Here is a 21085-nt window from a genome sequence, read left to right on the forward strand (position 1 = left end):
CAAACTGTTAACAGCTCCTGGCAAAACAAAGCAGTGAAATTAAAGGTTTTCTTTGTTTAAGTGGGAATCCCCTTTTGCATCCTGTGACACCCTAAGCCCACTGAAACAAGTGGATTTGTTTAGATGTACTCAGTCATATAACTACTTTTCTGATGCAGTATTGAGAAATAAATAAGGTTTATTTTAGCTTTTGTTCTGTAATGCCTGAACCTAAACCAGTGGTGGGAGACATTCCCGGGGTCAACAGCAAATGATGTTTTACTTTTAAATTTAATGGCTCATTAGCCCAATGACATTATGCAAATACATCAAACTGAGAAATACTGGCCTCTGGAGACCAAAAAACTGCTCATCGCTGTCCACATCCAATAATTGCATCGTTTGTTATACAGATTTTATGGTTGGATGTTTTTGCAAATAAGTAAGAGCTTAAAGTATGATGCAATTAAGCTACTGATGAGTGTGTAAATCAGAATTTTAACGTGTGATAGTAAGAACTGAAGTATGACAATAGTAGTTGCTGTAATAATGAAATTTGTGTTGCGATTCCTAAAGGTAATTTCATTTCTTTATTTCCTGTTTTCCACTTTGTTGTAATTTGGTTAGCAGTGCTTTTGTGATTGTTTATTTTAAAACAAACAAGAAGAACCGTGATCAAAGCATGTGATGATTAGAGAAAACAGAGGTGGCGTTACTATAAATGTTGCATTCAAGAACTGTGAGAAAAATCTAAATTACATCTAAAGCACAAGGATGCTTGGGTGACTCAGCAAAGTTATAAATATTGGGAGGACAGTGTGATGAGGTGGTGATTATTACATATCTATAAATCATAAACTTGGCCTCCTGTGTGATATTACCGCTGCTGAGGCGTTTAAGGACCAGACTGCACACACTTATGGCTTTTAATTCCCTGTATTTTCACGTTATTTTCTAACATCCCATGGAAATAGTGTGTTTCTGTTTTCATTCTTGGACTCTATGGATATTTGCAAATATACAGGCTGACAGGCTCCTAAAAGTACTGATATTTACAGCATTTGGTGAATAAGGAACTTAAAAAAACTAACTGCATTTTAACGGATGTGCTTTTCCTCCTCTCTGCTCCTCAGCTGCAGCACATCAAGTAACTGGATGGTTAATTGTGAAATCAATAAACATCTGAATTCAGAATTAGTTATTTTTACTTGAAAGGTGGATTTTGGACGAAACCTTGAAAGCAACATCCCACCGTCTCCGTTTCCTGGAAGGAGGAAACAGCCAATAACCTCTGGCGGAGAGAGCCGTACCCGGAGAGGCGACCCGGCGGCGCAGCAGCTCCCGCTCCTCCGGCTCCGGGCTGACACCGCCGTGTTTCGGACCCTTCAACTGGGAGTTCAGACATTCAACCGGGTGCCTCTATGATCCACCTAACATCACAGCGAGATATACAGTGTTCAGTTTGCCCAAGGTAAGGTATTTCGGCAGTTCTAAATTAGCTAGCATACGGTTAGCTAACTGTGGATAGCTGTCTCGGTCGCGTACGCCAAACTCCATTCAGAAATATGTAGGTTTAAGGTTCACTTGCTTCTCAGCCCGGTAGGGTTGTTCCGCGATCCTAAATGAGTCTAAATATCGTGTAAAACGTTAGTTTGCTCTTTCAGTTGAGTCATAGGTCCAAACACGATATTAAACGTTTTTCCTTTAACGTTTGGAGGGCGGTGGCAGCGAACATTGGTGAACGACTGTTAGTGTGGATTATTACTTCTGTTGGAAAAAGTGCTGCATTAGCTGTGTGTAAGGTGTACACCGAATTGATAACTTTGCTCATACCAATGTCTTGGAAAGGTTAGGACGAAGCTTGCTATGTATATTTTGTGTAGACATAATTGCAATTTATTAAATTGCCAAAATTGCAAATGTAATTTGGCGTATCTTTGTCTTCGTGCTACCTCAGCTACTTCTGACTAGCTGGTAGCTTAACACAACGGGCCACAAGTGCTACCTGACATTTTAGACATTTATTTATGAAGTCTTGGTTTAAATGAAATGGGTTTGTTGAGATGTGGCAGTTAGATTAGGTAACTGCTAGCTACCTGTCAACACCTGGGCTGCAGTGACTTGCTTTGATGAAGAAAACCAGAGAGAAATAAATTAAAACAGAACAAGGAGGAATGAAGAGATTGTTCAAATGTTCCCAGTAACATCTTCTTTATTTTTTTATGAATGACCGGGTGTAAAATAGAAAGTAACTAGTTCTCATGTGCAATCAGATTAGCAAAGGATTAGAGCTCCACAAGGACAAACAGGCGACAATCACACGGCATTCCTCCTTCACCAGACCGGCCAGATATCCCTCAGCACCAGCCTCCTTCTCTCAGGGCGACCTGCTGTGTGAGTTTGACAAGCTGCCTGTCAAGTCATGCTTTTGTTCAGTTAACGTGGAGACAAAGGTTCAAAGGTAAAACGTGAGGGAGACAGCAGAGAAGTGGTCAGACAGTGACAGTTTGGCCTCATGTCTACATCAGGTTCCTGTGGGAGGTTGTGTGTGTTCATTCACGCCTGATCCAATGACCTAATTATAAAAATCAAGGCTTTGTGCCCTGAAATGAGCATGTGCATGTGCTCCCCCCTGATAAATGTGGCCATTCAGATACTTCAGATTATAAAAGGTTACTGTTAATCTACAAGAAGCAGCGGAGGAAGTCTTCACATCCTTTAGTTAAGTAAGAGTGGTAATATTAAATAATATTATTGGATTGATTATTGAGCGAGCCTGTTGAGCACCACTACAAAGTGATGCAAAACGACCAGAAAGAGACATAAAACAAAAGTAGTCAGTAGTTAAAAGCGGTTCATGCAGAACGATTGGCATTTGTGCGCCTTATACTGTTGTATACTCTTAGTTTGCAGTTTGTTAGATACACCTGTCTAAACCTGACGCAGTCTAATGCAGCAGTCATGCAGTAATTCCTCCCTTCATGATTTGTATTGCTTTAAACAGACAGGCCTTAATGTCGTATTCCACTTTTTCTTCTTTAATGACATGAATATCTTAGTTTGTGTTTTGATCAAGAGAGCAGGTGACCTGATAATGCTCAGGCCCCATTCACACAGCTCTAAAGTAACCTGAGTTTGAACACGGTGTGTACCTGCCTTGTCCGTAACGTGAAGTAAAAAAAATCAGTTTTCTGTCATTTTATAGGCACAATACTTAAATACATGGAGAAAACGATCACTGATGGTAGATGGTTAAACCTGAACAGTCAAGTTTCTGGAGACTTGAGCAGCTCATTGCCTTCAGTCTGCTCCTTTTCCTGAAGTAGAAGCTTGGATGGATGTAGATCAGGAGTGCCATGTTTCTTATTTAGGACTTCCCTCCTTTGTCAGAATATTGGTCCGTAATAATTTTTGGAAAAATAAACACCTAATGTAAAATAATCTTTATACCCCTCAGACCTGTTTTTTTCTGGGGTCTCATCATTTGCTGTTTGTCTTAGTTTTCTTCGAGGATAATCTGAATATATTTGAGTTCAGCTCACCATTAACAGATTATCTTTGAATTCTGGAAAAGTGACAGCATTTTTACTGGTTTCAGACATTTTATCAACTTATCAATTAGTGACAAGGATAATCAGCAGATTAATTACTAATGAAAATAATCGTTAGTTGCTGCCTTAACCAGGATTCATAAAGTGGATCTCCTCAAAACGTACAGTATATTTGGCGTTTCTGTTTTCACATTGGTGGTCGACTTGTTTCAGTCTTGTAAATTTGAACTATGTTGGTCTCAACTCATTCAACTAGTCCCGTCTTGGTAAGACACATAAAGGGAAAAGTTACCTATGAAAAACAGTTTATTTACCAGGCATTTATCTTTAACATTTACAGTGATACGTGTCCTGATTTTTCGCTCTTGTGTCTGCATTGATTTCCACTCGGTGCTCACAGTGTAATGTTGAAGGTCTCTGAATGAATGCTCTTAGTTCCTGTCATATTGGACTGTTTGGTTTGTAATTATATTGCTCAGTGTGGGTACAATGTGTTAAACTGAAGTCATTTTGTATAGAACTTTTTGGTGCTCGTCCTTGGCTGTTGCAATTACATGTCACACAGCTTAAAAAGCTATTGTTATTTTTAACAATAAGGAGCTATTTTAAGAGCAACAGTACTGCAGACTCTCTTAAGAGTTTCTATCCTCGCTGGATGAGAATTTTAATGGGAGTTGTTGCCCTCGGTCATCAAATGATTTTTTTTTTATAAGAAGCCTCATCTTGTGGCGCTGGCACAACACAGAAGCTAGACGTACTTTTATGTTCTTTACTAATAGCTTTTTAAAAAATGATCACTGAAGTACTTCTAAATATGAACTTGAGTAATAAATCAAATCTTTTTGTGTCTATGCTCAGGAATTTATTTCTATGCTGGCTGAAATTGGTTTGGAATAAGGGTTTACATTATAATGTTAATGGGAATCTTTTTTCATCATAATCTTTAATAGTCTGATGTTGAACGTAGACCTGGTCTTTCAGTCAGTGTTGTGGCCCCTGTTTGTTTGGGTAATGCAATTTTCAGCGTTTGACATGTCAGAGGGATTTTTTAAACTTTTCCTTTTGTCACATCTGGGTCCTGTGTGTGTCAAGAAAGCTGCCAAGTGACTTTGAGTATGGAATAATATTGTATAACATTATATAAAACCACAAATTGTTCTTATAGTATAGTATAGTATAGTATAGTATACATACATACGGGGCAGTTCACCACAACGACCGCAGTTGGCTAATTAACCTAATAGACCTGGCTCAGTGATACTTGATCGATTGCTTCAGTGTGAGCTGCAGGGCGGCGCTTTGATCTCTGCAGACCTCTCCTGGCAGCAGTTCAGTGGTCTCAGAGGTTTACAGTAAAACTAAAGCAAACGTCTAAGGCCTGTTTTTATGTTCTGTGGAACTGCTTCCTCCTGTGTAGCGTGCCTGGAGTATGCATGAAGCATTCACTTGGCTCCGGCCCGAACGCCATCTGGGCCTGTGGCGTTTCCATTGCAGAGAGAAATGATGGCCTTTTTGATTTCCTCCTCTCAGGGTTTATTCCAGTCAGGAGCTTGACTGGATTTTTCTTTTGTTTTGTGAACTAAATGCAATAATTTATTGTCGTATACACTTAAGAGCACACACATGCGTTCATAGGAGAGTTGATGGAAATCACACTGTCAATCTGCTGCTCGCACTGTAACTAATGATCATCATCATTATCAGTTAATCTGCAGATTATTTTCTCAATTAATTGTTCTGCCTGTAAAATGACATTAAATAGTGTTAAATGGCCATTTTACTTTTCCAGAGTTACATTCTTCAAACGTTTTGTTTTGTCTGGAAAAACTAAATCCAAAGATATTCACTTCATTATTATGTGTGAAAGAAAAAGCCTCACATTTGCGAATCTAGAAACAGCATATATTTAACTTAAAAAAATAACTAAAATTGTTATTTGATTATCAAAATAGCTTCTGATTAACTTTCTGTCAGTCAATTTATCAATAGTAGTTGCGGCTCTGTTTGCCTGTCCACTCAAACGTAGGTGGACTGCTGCCATTTTCTCCCATTTTCCCAAACTAGAAGAGAAAAACCTGTGTATTTTCAAAGTGTTCTGTCTTTGGAAAAACTCCAGAGTGACCTGAATCCTTTGCAGTGACACTACTGTGAATGTGGACGAAAAAAACCAAAACAATATGGTGTCAGTTTACAACACCATCTGTTACAATTACAAACGCAGGTAAGCAGTGTGAAGCTTAATTTTTCTTCTCACAGCAGGAGGGTCTTAACTAATCGGATAACAGACAATAGAAATAAAGCTGCTTTCTCTTGCCCCGGTGCACTGAGTTTGATTCAGGGGATTTTCCTGTTAAAAGCAAAAAAAAAAGACCTTAAAGCACAAAAGCCAGTGAGTAAGTGTAGTTATCATCTACAGTCTCTGGCCAGCGTTCACTTCCTGTGGAAAAGTCTCTTGTGAAAGACACCCTCAGGATGGAGATCTAATTTTAGTGGATTAAAAAGTTTAAATTTGAACAAAGTGAAGCTCTGTTTGTGTCTGACTCTGCAGGAACACAGCAGATGTTTTCAGAGTGGTTGTTTAGCTGACTCTGAAATACTTCACTGTCACTAATTTACCCCTAACTCACTAAAAGATGGAGGTATTACAATTAAATATATCGACGAGATGTACCAAGTATTAGCACTGCTGACCCTGTTGTGCATACAAACACCTGATGATCAGCAGCAGATCTGCTATGATCTTTCCTTTGTTTGGATTACACTGCCGCCGGTAGTCATTCCTTCCACACACTCGCCTTAATCGATTTATTTGAGAAAATAATCATCAATGGAAATAACTGAGTTTCAGCCCTGAACATGTTGTCTCTTCCAATCCAACTGCAGTCTCATTTAATGGACTGGTCTCAGGAAAAAACTGAAAATATTCTTCTTTTTCTTCTCTCTTAATAAGTTAAATATGTGAGTTTGACGAAGAGAGGAGATGACTTATGCTTAGTTGAAATAACAAAAGGCTTATTCACACAGCTCCAGTATTAGGTGGGGTCACTGTGCTGTTTGTAATAACTGCAAAAGTCGTCCAGTTTTTAATCCTTTGCAAATCTGCCTCATGTGTAAAGTTAAAAAAAAAAAATCCAGAGAAAATTGCCTTGAATATGCCAGCAAACATGTCTGACAGTGTTAGTCCAGTGTGCATCAACCTCTCAGTGGTTTAGAGTTGAATTTTATTTATTTATTGACTTGACTTTCAAGGATTCCTTGGATTTTCTTTGCCTTTATCCATAGCTCATACAGTTGTGGAAATGCTTAATGAGAGCTGTCAGTCCTGTGTCAGGGGCAGTCGCTGCTGTTCACTGTGCTGACGGCCTGCACAGTGTAACTCCCTCTGTCTTCGCTCTCCTTCCAGCTCGTACTGCAACTACTGTTTTTCACACGTCGCTGTAGATCTGTAGATACTTGTTTAGCTTGTTGTAGTGTGTGTGTGTCTCTGTGTGTCTGTGTGTGTGTCTGTGTGTGTGTGTTTGTGTGTGTGCGGTGCTGTCTAGCCAGACTCTGACCAGGACGTTGGCCCTCTCTGACATGGACTTGGATGGGTAATCTGTGAGATCAGCAAAATGTAATCTTCTTTAGTCAACGACCCGGACAGCATTATGTGTGCGGCTGAATAAGAGTCGCCACGTGTGTGTTTGTCCAGCAGCCACAGTTTAATAGAAATCCCTCTGTATGTTGTAAATGTGGGCTTCTCATTCAGGGTTATTGAACAATACTGTAATGCATTGCTTCTAGTTCTGAAACATAAGTAAGAATAGATTTATTTGAGCTTTTAAATTTAATGTCCTAAAGCTCGAAGGGTCAGATCTTTTTAAGTTTAGTTCTTCAGGTGAAAAAGCCCCTAAAGGAAGTGACACACCTCACTCCAGGTGATGCTCCCCTCCTCCCTCTGGCTTCCAGACCTGGGACCATCAGGAGCGAGGTGTGCATTTGCTTCCTTTTCTCTAAACTTTGTGTCTCTGGGAAATATATTGTTAAAAACATCAGAGCAACGGCATCAGCACTAAAGATGGTGATGACAGAAATTGCTGCACCACAAACCTGACAGCTGACATCTGCACATCATCAAACAGATCAGTACAAACAAATGACGACAACTTGTCTAATTAAATCGGTGTGTTTATTGTGACAGTGTATGAAACGACAGTGCGAAGGGGGGGTCACTTGTATCACATGAGTTTGGGCTCATTGTTTAGCTCTCCAGCCCACAACTTTATTGTTTGCTCAGCAGCAAACAGCAGACACACAGTGTGTGACTGTGATCAGCGATGAGCAGCTACAGAGGCAGAGATTTCCCTCAGGAACTGGTGGAGTGATTGTTGGACTTAACGTTTGACAGGCAGCCAGAAATAAATGATAATATAGCTCCATATCTGCTGGATGTTTAAATAAGCAGCTGTTTAATAACCAGTTCACCGTCAGATTATAACCAATGTGTCAGTATTGTAGGGCTTCAACTTAGAATTATTTTTATTATCAATTTGTCTGCTGATTATTTTCTAATCATTTTAATCAGTTGGCCAATTAAAAGGTCAGAAAACCTTGAATAATGCCTGTTTTAACGTCTTCAGAAAAGATAGAATCTCCTCACATTTTGAGAGGCGGAAAGACGAGTGTTTAAATGACCTACTTCTTTTCTTTCTCTTATGTGATATTAAACCGAAAATCCTTTGGTTTTCTGTTCCTCAGAGTAAGTGAGACGTTTGAGGACGTCACCTTGTGTTTCTGGGTTATTGTGATGGACCTTTTTCCACAGTTTTCTCTCATTTGGGGTCACAACACCTGCAGCTCACCTGGTAGAGAGTGTACCACATATCAAGGCTGAGCAGCCTGGGCTCAAATCTGTCACTCTCCACTCAAATAAAAGCAAAAATTTAAATAAAAAATAGATAAAAATAGAACAAATGATATGAGGACAACCCAGATTAATCTGCAGATTAATCATTAGATGCAGCTTTAATAATCTGTGAACATGTAGACGACTGGACGAGATGGAGCAGAGGCAAACTGCAGCATCAGTGTCACTGGAAGAACCTGCAAAGTGAAAAAAGCTTTAACCAGAAATCTCAGGTTTCAGTTGCAGACTCCACAGCTCACCTGTGAGGATTGGTTGCACTTGACAGTAACGCGTTGAGCTGATGATTAAAATCTTGCTCATGATGCTGTTCAGTCAATACTACAGGCTGATTAAACACCCACCCTCCCACCACTGCAGCACAATTGGTTTATATGGGAATTAACATGGTAATCCTGCTCTTTGTTAACAGGAGGAGGGATGAGAGATGTCCCTGTGTCTTTGCTTGAGTAACTAAATTGATGTTTTATTTCACTTTATTCATTTGTTTGAATCACTGGGGGGGGGGAAATCTGAGATGTCCACAGCAATCAGGAACCATATGTACATTTGTTAGGTGAATACTTAACTGACAGTGAAATATAATTAACTTTATTGCTCATTGTAACATTCTGTTGCTGCAAGGAAAGATATTTTCATTACTGATATAATAGTAATATCTGCCAGTTATTTTCTTGACTAATCTTTTAATCATTTGGTCTCTGAAATGTCAGAAAATAGTTAATACTCATGTAGTTTTCTTAAAGGCCAAGCTGATGTCTCTAAAGAGCTTCTTTTGTCCAACAAACGGTTAAAAAAAAAACCAAATTATTTATTTACTATCACTTTAACAAAAGAAAAACAGAATCCCTTAAAAATAAGAAGTTGCATTTTTTGGTATTTTTGCTTGAAAACCACTTTGACAATTGATCTATTATAAAAATAGTTGCAGATTAATTTTTCTTGCTGGACTAATTGATTAATCAACTAATAGTTTCAGCTCTAGTTGTTAATATCAGACCTCTGTAAGTTCAGACTCTTGATGTGCATCTTGAAGCGAGTGGGAGGGAGAAGAGGAAAAGTTCAGTAACTGAAATATCTTCACATTGCTGTCTGTTGTGTTGCTCTTTTGCGGCGCTGCATTTAATTTATTTTTAATGCTACGTGCTGATTTCTGTCTTTTTTGTCTTTTACTTTGATGTGCAACATTCTGGCCTGAAGCAGGAGTTAATATCCCTCATTTGCCTTCTCAGCACTGTTTCTGAAACCCTGTCTTCTGTGCTGACTCAATCTACATAAACTAATGCAGGCTGCTCCTTTGCTAAACAACAGTGATGGGAGGTTACAGGAACTGCTCAGAGTCAGATGTTATAATCTTGGTCTCTCGCAACAAGCTGCAACATCTGATCTCAGCAATGTTTGATAATATGCGTCATAATCTTTTAATGATATTTGATTGGGTAATTTTGGATTTCTCCTTATGAACAGAGGTGAGCCATGGCTGACCCGAACGCCACCCGCCCCCAAAGGAAGATGTCCACCGCTGGGGAGAGTGTGTACAAGGTGCTAGGGCTGGAGAAAGGAGCCACAGCTGAGGACATCAAGAAAGCGTACAGGTGAGCGTTCGGTAACATGAAGTATTCCTCAACTTTTTCATCCGTCTCAGTCGACAGGATTAGTCTCTAGGAAGGGTAATCGCACTCTAATTATTACTTTGGGTATTTCCTAAATCCTCAGGCTGAATAATCCTGTTCCTGATTGTGTTGGCAAATGTTCCCTCATAACTGGCCACATTGCTCAAGTGCTGATTAGAGACATTCCTCCACCAGTGGTGTTACTAAAGAGCAAATTTCTGCCTGTGCAACTGGAGACAAGCTGACATGACAGCATAAGATAATAATTCCGTTTTTCAATTCAGTTTTATTTGTATAGCGACAAATCATAACATATTATCTTGAGGCACTTAACAGGGTATAATATTAATGAGGAGGAGGAGGAGGAGGAGTGTTGTTGTAGTGGCACATCTGGATCCTGCAGCTCCAGCAAAAAAACAACTAATGACATTAAAGTTATAATGATATAATGATGACGATAATAATGAACCCGACAACAACAACAAAACTAGAACCAGGAAATATTTGACAAATAAACAACTCAAGTTATTACGTCGTGGTATTTTCATTTTCAGTTTGTCAGGTGATTATTTGCTCGATTAGCTGCTCACTTTTTTTGGTCTGTAAATTGTCACAAAATTGTGAAACTGGCTTCCAGAATTTCTTAAGATTGAGGTAATGACGTTAAATGACTCATTACATTCAACAACTGAAAATTTCCAGACAAGAGAAGTAACAAATCCTCACAACTGAGAAGCTGAAAGTTGCTCATCTTTGGGGTTTTTTTTTTTTTGTTTGTTTTTTTTGGCTGAAAAATGACAAAAATTATTACAATTAATTATGAGAATAGTTGCAATTAATGTTCTTCAATCAACTTATCGTTTCAGTTACAGATTTAATTTTTAGAAACTCATCTCATCATCATGTTTGTTATTAGATCTCTCTCTCTCTCTCTCTCTCTTTTCTCTCTCTCTCTCACAAACAAATTGACTTTGCTTAACAGTTAATTATTTGCTATTCATTAACAAACTAAAGATAAAAAGATCAGATTTGGCCCTGAAACCTGATCATGTTCCCTGATTTGCTTCCTTTCCTCTGCTTGACTTTGCATCATTGGATTTTCTGTCCTCCTCTTGTCGTCTCTCTCCTGTCAGAAAACTAGCGCTGAAGTACCACCCGGACAAGAACCCAGACAACCCTGAGGCAGCGGAGAAGTTTAAGGAGATCAACAACGCCAACTCTATTTTAAATGATGAGACCAAGAGGAAGATTTATGACGAGTACGGCTCCATGGGCCTTTATGTGTCCGAACAGTTTGGAGAGGAAAGCGTCAAATACTACTTCCTCATGTCCAAATGGTGGTTTAAGGTGTGTGTTTTTGTTTTGCCTGTAATCTGTGTGGATTTATAAAAGCTCTTACAGATAATTTTTTATTTTTATGGGGGGTTGACGCTGCACAGAGTTTTATTCTAATTGCTTTTGACCATTTCGAGAGCTTGAGTTTGCTCAGGTTGTATTACAGTCACTTCAGGCTGAGGGATTTTCATGAATTACAAATGTAATATTGAACATTTCTAAAGGTAAAAACTTGTTTTACTATGTCAGCAAAGTTGTCAAGATACTTGATTTTAAAAGGAAAATGTTCACAAAGTATTTGTCAGTTTGCCCAGCCCTGATTTGATATAACATAATTAAAGCAGCAGCTGTACAATCATCTAATGCAAACTAATACAACAGATCAGGAACAAGTGTCGCCTTTATGAAGCTTAAAATGTTTCTGTTAGGAAACGATTGTTATAGTTACCATAGTTTAAAGTGTTATGTGTTTTACTGTAGACTGCTACTGTCTTTTCATGAACCCCCTGCACATAAAGGAGCTTTTTCTTTTCCTCTAAAATCAGTTTTGCTACATTATAAAGTGGAAAATTTCCATGGTGAATCTGTGATGGCTCCTGTGTCAGAATCGGACTCCGTCGTTTATCTTCACTTTCGTTCTGAGACACTTGAAGAGTCACTGGCTCACACACGCATCAGTCCTAAAAGTGTCAGGGTAATTTACTGTACAGCACTTTTAAGCCCTTTAAGACAAATTAGTGATGCTGACTTGACTAATCTATTTCACAAGATTAAATCAAATCCTCACTGTGCATAATTTTAATTTCCCAGTGTCAATAATGTGGAGATAAAGACAGTTGTGATAGATCCCTGTCTGCAGTCACTTGGCTGAAAATTGTAATAAAAAGTGTTGTCACCCCTGCAGGGTCTGGTCCTGTGCTGTACACTGTTCACCTGCTGCTGCTGCTGCTGCTGCTGCTGTTTCTGCTGCGGGAAGTGTAAACCACCAGACGACGACGAGAGCTACCACTATGTCGACCCCGAGGACCTGGAGGCTCAAATCAAAGCAGAGCAGGACGGAGGTGAGAAGAGGCTCAGGACAAGGGGGTGTTTGATTCATGTAGTGTAACATCCTCTCTGTACAGGGCAAGAGAGTCTTAATGTTGAAAATATTCTGCCATATTGATGTAACAGGAAGAATCTTTAGATGTAGAAAACAGTAAAACATCCTGCAAGGCAACAAATGAATCGCCTCTGTTATCTGAATAAGTTGATGATCAGTTTCTACAGGCAGAGTACAGCTTCTCTGACTGTGGGGGGTTGAATGCACCATCTGATTCTGTTGTAAATCACATGCAGTAGACAGGTGCATGTGATTATGAACTGTTTGTGGTCTCTGTTGAAGAAGAACTGTAGTGTGAGCAGTGTGCAGGATACAGTAACTTCATTAACACAGTACCTACGACTAACAAAAGGTGCAGCCACTGTTGCTTCAGTTGCATTGTAACTGTCCTGCGTTGAGGCCATTTATAGGGTTCTTCTGAAAACACGTGCACACGTCCAACAGATTATGGAAAATGTCTGATCACAACAGTTATTTTAGTCGTCACTGCTGAGGTGAAAGATTTCTGCAGCTCAGATGGGAACGTAACATTAGTATTACAACATAGATGCGTTAAAACTCTGCTCTGATGACTAATAGAGTATTAATTCAACCAAGATGTGGACACATGAAGAGTTTTAGACTTGGCTGTTGTTATTGTTGTTTTTGTTCTTGCTTTTCCACTCTTGTTTGTTTACTAGAGACATTTGTGTTTTTATCAAGTTTTCACATCACAAAAAATCCTCAGAACTAAAAATGTGTCTTGAATCAGTCTGTTAAAATCTCTGAGCCCTTGTGAAAGACTAGAAGAAAAATAGACTCATTGTAGATTTATGCACAGACTTGGTGTTTTTTTTTTTTTTTTTCTTCTGTGGTTGTAAGAAATGTCAAAACAACTGGAGCAGAGCAGCTTCACCAGTCTCATCCTTTGTAGATGTCGTCCTCTGTAGCTGATGACTCACTGTGGGAAATAAAATATCTGGTTGTTTTTTTCCCACAGTGACATTTGTGATAACTTTTCATCTGAAGTTGGATGATGTTTACTCACAAAATCTTGTACAATTCTACAGTTTTATCTGGAGAGTTTGGACTTCATCGTTCACCCTGTACTTTCTCTGTAGATTAATATGGTCATCATTTTTCTCTTTTGGCATTTTGCCTGTGTTCTTTAGTTGATAGTGGAGACAGGCAGGAAACATGGAGAGAAAGAGGGAGGAGGATGACGTGCACCAAAGCTGAAGTCATAATGAAGATGTTACTACTGCTGTAACGTGGTGTGTGTGTCTCAGACCTGAGGCCTGAGGAAGAGTCAACAACACTGGAGGCTATGAAACTCAGTGGATGGTGCAGTTTTATCTCCTCCTTCCCTGTGAAGTGAAATGATGTAACATTTACAGAACATATCGTCATGGAGTCGCAGCAGTGTCTACATATTCTACGAGTTGGCTAATATTAGCTAACATTAGCTGCTTTTAAATTCAACTTTTCATGTGTAAGAAGAAGATTGTGTTATTTCCTCTTCACTTTGAATCCTCTCGGACGACAGAGGCTTGACTGAAAATGCATCTGGGGGGAAAAATAGTGTTGAAGAAAAGCTAAAGTCAGCCCATGGCGTTCTGATTTAACATGCTCTCACTCTGCAGGATTCTTGTTTTCATGCTCCAACCCAACAGGTAACACAGTAATCATAGGCCAGCCCACATCTAATCTGGGCCCAGAAAGCCCAGAAGGCCAGAGTCAGCCCATCCCCCTGCCCATGCCCATGCCAATGCCTCCACCTGAGCCCCAGGCGCCGACCTCAGCCAACCCAGCAGGGGAAGAAAACCCCGGAGAGACCTTACCAGAGTCGAAATGACTCGTAAGAGCCACGTCGTCCAGTTTTGTGTTTCGCATTGTCGTTCGTCCGTTTTGTCTTGTATGAGAAACCGTCCTCATCGTCGGTGTTGCCTGTCAGCTGCCCTCCCTGCAGCACGTCGCTCATGTTCTGCTTCTTCACTCATCCATAACAAACCACCCACACTGTCCAACTACCACCGTCACACATGTTCAGCCTTCATCATGTCGCTCACGCTGTCCTGTACCTGCATGTCTCCTCACTGTCCATACGTTTACTGACACGTTAAACCTGCACTGCACTGTCGGAACATGAGCGCAGCTGAATTAACTGCTGTGGCTTCTTGTATGTCGTACTGTTGGCTTATTATAAAGCATCGTTTTATACTTAATGCTTGTGCTTGACACTTACAGTCTGACTGACAGGGAAACTCAAAAAAAGCTGCTGAGATGAAACCTTGTTTTCATTCAGGCAGAGTTTTGTTGAAAATTAACAGCTCTACACATTCATTTGTCTGCTTTATTAAAATTAACTTCATGTCCTTTTTCTAATTAACTGTTTTTTTTATTTTGCCTGTTTTATGTTTTAAGATTTTACCTGTGTTTATCAAGAGTAGTCAGGTTTTTACTGTTTTTATTTTGTTAATATATTCTTTAATTCAAATCCAGGCCTGTTTTTGAAAACTTTATTCGGCTGTAGAAACCTGCAGATACCCTGTTTAAAGCTTTGTCCATTTGGGCCTAAAGAAATTTGGAGAGATTATATGTAAATGTGCTACACATGCTCTGTTGTTTTGCTTTTCTTCAATGTTGTTATATGTGAAACTGTTGTTTTTCTCTCCTCCCACAGGAAAGTGAGGGTGTGGATGAGTCTCAACAAGCAGAAGAAGGTAGGTAAAATGTTGTGTCATTATTTATATTTGTCCATATATGAAAATAGTGCCAGGAGGAGAGGATAGATTTTTTTTTATTTTTTATTTTTATTGAAATAGGTTTAACTGATATGAAAGTTAAGTGCTTTCATTAAACATCCTTGATCATATTGTACATAAAAAATGAATTTCTATGCTGAGAGTTGAAACTGAGAGTAATTGGGTAAGAGTAATGCTGAGAGTAATTAGGCAACACAGAAAATACCAGATGGAGACATTTTACTTTTTTACTTTTTAGAGTTTATCTGTAGTGTTTTAGGCACAGGCCAAAGTTCTGTGTTTGCAGTGTTTCTATTTGTTTAACTTAAATGTTTAACCAGTATTTTGTAGTCTTGTAAGTCCATGTGGGATCGACACATGTATGTAAGTCACACAATAGAAACACAGCCAGAGGCAGCAGTGACTGTAGGTGTGTTTCCATTAATCTGCTTATTGTGCTGTTTGAACTTGTGAACTTAAAAACAAATAATTAACACATGAGTTTTGAAAAAACTCAAATGTTGCAAAAGAATTTATACATTTGCATGAGGTGGTTTGATCTGACAAAGCCATATTTTGTAAAATTGAAATAGAAACACTTTTTTCACATTCAAGTAATGGCTCCTGCTGAATCCGGCCCCATGAGAGTCGTCAGGTTTATAAATATCACAAGAGGAGAAAATAAAGCTTTATTCAAATAACATCACTCAATGGAAACACAGACCATTCACAACTGTGTTTTATTGACTTTTCTAAAAAAAAATTCTTCTATTTTTTGAAACCCAGCTACTGTTACTGTTGAACCTGTGTCTGTGTTTCACTTGTGTCTCTACTTCTCTCCCTCTTCAGCCTTTCGAATCCTCATTATGACCCAGCCACATTCGACTGCTGCCAGAGACCCAGAGACCAGCCAGCCCACAGCCACCAGCCAGCCCAGGCCCACACCTAAATCCTCCCCCCTCATCCTACTTCATCTACCCACTGGACGACACCTGCAAGGTGGGCACTTAAAGGCTCTTAGCCCCCCTCCATGGAACTCACAGTATGGAGGAGTATTCATGTAAATTAAAGTACAAGCTGGGCTAAGACCCTCATTGAAAGGTTCATGCCATCTCGTAAATATACGGTGACCAGCCCTTCTCCAGTGAGTCAACTCTCTCCTTCCAGCTTGCCGTAGTCCAACCTGGGCTGGATGTGACCGTGGCAGCAGTCCAGATCTCCAGGGTCCAGCCTGGTAACACACATGAGCTCCTTACTAATCTGTTCTGGTCATCCCATTCCAACCAGTAAGGATGTGACACTGGGCAGAAACATGAGGGCAAAAAAAACATGAAGGAAAGGTGATCATCGTTATTTATCCGCTATCCAGACCAGAACTGGAATTATCTTTATCTTTCTCTCAGTCCCTTCCCTCCCGTCTCCCTCCCTTTCAGACTCTGTTGGTGACCAGCAGGAGTTTTTTTTTTTACATCTCTTCCCCTTTAATTTAAAGCCACTACATTCTGTGGTATGGAATTGGATACCACTTGTGATGTGTACAAATCATCAGAAGCCAGCAGCAAAGCAGAAACCACGCGTTCAGACCGACGATGACGATGTGGAATACCCCTCTTCTTTTTTTTTCTCCTCTTCGTCTACTTCCTGTCTTCTTTCAAGGAACAATCGCCTTCAGTTAAATGTTGCGTCACTGCCCACTGATGTTCATTCTTACTCTGAAACTCTTGATGCCAAGTGTGGTGGTTTAAAAATAAAAAATAAAAAAGATTTCACATGAACGCACAATCTGAGAGATGCGACGGAGCAGAAGTGACTGCAGGACTGACATTCACAGCTTACGTCTTGTTTAAATGTCTGAGCCAAAACCTGGAGGTAGAAGATTTAGATCAGGAGTAGAGTCAAGGCTTTCCTCCCCAGCGTGCATGCATTTTTGTCCGGATGCATGCCTCCAGCTGTACAGCACTGCAAGACACATCCCAGAACTGCCAAGCTTAACCTTACAGACATGCAAACTCTGGTTACACACATCCTGTATACAAACACACACTTGTACCAGCCCTTACGTCATCGTGTGCCACCCTCAGCTAAAAAAATGTAACCCCCGGCATTATCTATATCATCAGTGGACGTGAACAGATGCCATACCACGGAAAACAAACTAAGCGCTGAATCTATAACTAGAAGAGACTTTAAATCCGTCATGTTTTGTCAGATCTGCAGTACCGCGCTCGTTCTGTTCCGTAGACCAAAGCTCGCAGCTCCATGTAGCCAGCCAGCCAATGGGGAGACAGGCGGAGGCTGATAGTCTCTGGAAATGCCATTTGCTCTGTAAGCCACAGTTCTGTTTGTCAAAGTTGTTTTGTATAATATGCATTTAGGTCTATGCACCTTGTGAAGCGAGTCTGTTGCCATTTTTTTTTTTTTTTTTTCAGTCTCAGTTCAGGTTGTAAATGTTTTCTTTACCTCTGTTGCTTCCAGAATGACACAAAGCATCAAAGTTTAAGTTACTTGATTATCAATAACCTCAGGTCCAGATTCACTAAGACTGCATTACAAGGGCAATCTCCTAATTTGACAGCATTCAGGTTTTTTGTTTTTTTTTCCTCTTAGTTTGCATGTTGTAATTTTATTTGAGGGCACTGAGAAAGAAATCAACCATCTTTATTGCAGATTTTAGGCACTTGCGTTAAATCTTGCGTCTTTGCACCATGAATTTCCTTTTTACTCAAATGTCTTGAATTTCCAGGAGAGGAAACCCTCTCCTCTGGTGACAGTGCTGTGTCTTAAACAATAATGGCAGCAGTTACCGAACAGACAAACCTTTTGATGTCACCTGTACCTGTGCAGGACTGTTTGTAGCTGTCTTGTTTAGTGTGACGTCACCCATAAATATTGAAGATATTGTGGGAAAGATGATGAGATTCCGTACAGGTACATGACCGTGACTGGCGTGGTTCCCTCGTTCGCTGGTTTCGGTCGCTTGTTATTGCTCCTCCCTGCGCAAACCTTTAGTGAATCTGGATCAGTGTTGGTGCTTCAGCTCCTCGAACTGCACGGTCATCACAGACGCACCTTTTACTTTCCACTAGGTGTGTTCGCTGAGGGTTTAAGTTGGTTTTATTTGACATTTTCCCCTTTGGATTTGGGTCTGATTATTAGAGGAGCATTCACTTATCAGTCATGGGTAATTGGTCAAAGCAGTGTCCTCTGCATGCTTCAGTTAGGGCTGCAGCTAATGATTATACCAGCCTCCACAGGGACCTGGTACTGTTTGTGTGTGTGTGTGTGTGTGAGAGTGAGTGATCATGGCAAAATGTGGTCCTGGAGAAACCCTCTGTTGTGTGAACACAGGCGGTTTTGAGTAGGTGTTTATATGTCTGTCTGTCTGAGGGCTGAGTTTGAAGATGGGTGTGGTCCGACCAATAAGATGGAGTCAATAAGTCGATGTGGTTTGGAGAGTTATTGTCCAATGAGGACTTCTGTTGCTTGTAGGTAAATCTTTGTGTTTTTTTTTTTCTAATGGTGGGGTGAAATTTAAAGGTTAATCTCTCATTTTTCTTCCATGATAAATAAATGATCCGTAGTTTATTAAATGTTCTGTCACACTACAGTGAAGGTCGTCTCTGCTGCTGAAGCGCTGCAGTATTGCCTGGTGAACTGCAATAAACTAATGTAAAGTCATTTCTTATTACGCACTGCTCATACACCATCTCCATGACTTTGTCCTGGCTCTTGTTTTGAAGGAGCACATATCAGCTTGTATTTCTCACTGTGTACAAACATGAAGGTCATTATTCCATCTCGAGTTTTTTTGCCATCAATAGCCAAAACATACTTTATACATACTCTACGTGTCTCGTAACATTTCAGGTATTTTAATTTTTGTCTAATTACAGATCCTCTCAAATCAGATCATTTCAGTATAAAAGCGACGAGGCCATGGAGCACTGACAGGAGACATGTTATTTATTATTTTTTTTAATTGTTGTAAATAAAAAAAATGAAATAAAACGGCAAAGCAACTGACGAAATTCCTTATTGTTAATGGACATGTTTTATGAATTAATGTCTGTTTTAACAGTGTACATGCATTTTTTTTTTTATTTATATCACATAGAAATACCATAACTGAACTTTAATATTACTAAAAGTGATGGTGGTTAAGTTTTAAATGATGAGTTCAGACACTAAATTCATATGCGTGGCTCTTTAAAATCTGGCTCCATGCTAACCTTTTAGCATACACTGTGTTAAGTGATACAAACACGATGCTAACACTTATGCTAAAAACAGTTATGGAGCTAATGTTCTTCCAGGGAAAGATAGATGACTTTCTTGTTCTTGGGTGGATAAGTTGTCCAGTGGCACAATCTTTTGAAGAGTGTCAAGAAAAGATTCAATTGAACATGAGAGTAGAACAACATGGTTTTATCATTGTAGATGATGTTTTTATTTTGTTTTTTCTTTTGGGCGTGTCACTCACTGTTGTAGTTCCCTGTGGACGATCTGTAAATGAGTTAATATGAAATTCAACCAAATAAAAAAAACGGGGATTTTATAACTTCCTGTCTGTTATTTTGTCTTGTATATTTGTTGTAAAATTAACATCAGCTTTATCAGTCAAGTAGGGCTGAACAGTTGATCGAAATATTATCGAAATCTCTGTTTGAAACGGCCAAGTGCAACATCCAAATCACAGAAGCTACATTTTTTTTTTTTTTTTTTTTTGACAAAAGTAAAATGTGTCACGACTATAAATAAGACGATAAACTATAAATAAGCCTTGTTGTGTTACAAAGATGCCCCGGCCTCTTCATTCATATTCTCCACATGTAAATGAATACGCTTGTTTGGTACAAGCCCCAATTTGCGTTTGCGTTTGTGTGTACTGTATAAATAGTAACAATATACAGTGTCTATAGGTCAAACAGTGGAGCAGTGCTGAAATAAATGGGTAATGTAATAAAAGGGTTGTTATTTACACTATGATGCTTCCAGACATTTTAACTCCTTTTTTTCATTGACTTAATGAATTTACACACCAAAGATAAAAGGTGTAACACTGATATTCAATATTTTCATTTTTAAGCCCAGAACCACAAATGTGTCGGCTCATCTGTTAATACCTACCCTGTCTGTGGCCCTCAGCCCCCGGCTCTTTGGTTCCTCCTGAGGATATAAATCCTTAAGAATAAGTTTAAAATCTTTAAAATGCTTTATGGCTCAACAGTTCATTGAAAAAAGTTTGTAGCAAACTCAATCAAACAAGATAAAATAGTGGATTTGTTGGGGACTATTTTCAGCGGTGGATTAGTACACATTTGGTGCTCCAGTGGGTATTTATGGAAACAGGACGGTGTGTGTGAGAGAGATGGGGTTAAAATAAACAACAGAGCGCCTGTTTATTGTAATGAAGGAACACGCTTGGTTTGGGTCTTTTAATGGAATTTGTTGCCAGTAACAAAAAAATGCTTTAGGCTAAAAGGCAGCTACCATTTATGTCTTGGCGCTGATGCACAATGATAACCTGAAGTCACCACAGGCTGCTGGTAGTAAAGCATGAATAGCTCTGTGTCTGTATGTTTAGCTTCCTCTGCAGCTGCCCTCTGCTCCACAGCCTATAAATAGTCCGGTAATCCCATTAGTAGCTTAGTCCACTTAGCCGACTTCATTCTGTCGATTAGCAAATACCTGGTGTGTTTGTTCGCTATGAACTGACCCTACTGCTGTCTACTCTGCTTAACAGGAAGCTGACAAAGGTCAAAGGGCATAGACAGGAGGAGAGAGTGACTCTGGGACCAGGGTTAAACCAGAGTTTACAACAGAACCTGATGTAACCTTAACCTTTCTGACACCAGGGAGCTGTTCTGACCAGATTCTGT

General features: G+C 39.5%; 1 protein-coding gene across 5 annotated transcripts; it reads left to right on the top strand.

Annotated features, from left to right (window-relative positions):
• Positions 1-1086: 1086 nt before the first annotated feature.
• Positions 1087-19769, top strand: dnajc5ga (DnaJ (Hsp40) homolog, subfamily C, member 5 gamma a). 5 transcript variants are annotated; one of them, XR_011686436.1, is made up of 8 exons: positions 1088-1450; positions 9901-10028; positions 11180-11393; positions 12286-12442; positions 14136-14320; positions 15146-15180; positions 16054-16205; positions 16374-19769. XR_011686436.1 is itself a non-coding variant. In XM_071467222.1 (7 exons), the coding sequence occupies exons 2-5, from the start codon at positions 9910-9912 to the stop codon at positions 14315-14317; spliced, it is 672 nt and encodes a 223-aa protein (XP_071323323.1). In that variant the 5' UTR covers positions 1088-1450; positions 9901-9909; the 3' UTR covers positions 14318-14320; positions 15146-15185; positions 16056-19769. The 5 variants fall into 5 exon arrangements, 4 of the variants coding, with proteins under 4 accessions (XP_071323326.1, XP_071323324.1, XP_071323323.1 ...); XM_071467222.1 differs by having other exon boundaries at positions 15146-15185; positions 16056-19769; XM_071467221.1 differs by having other exon boundaries at positions 16054-19769.
• Positions 19770-21085: the final 1316 nt, after the last annotated feature.

This window comes from Trachinotus anak, unplaced genomic scaffold (assembly GCF_046630095.1).
Source record: "Trachinotus anak isolate AG129_WGS33_773 ecotype Australia unplaced genomic scaffold, CSIRO_AGI_Tana_v1 ptg000031l, whole genome shotgun sequence".
Classification (NCBI taxonomy): Eukaryota; Metazoa; Chordata; class Actinopteri; order Carangiformes; family Carangidae; genus Trachinotus; species Trachinotus anak.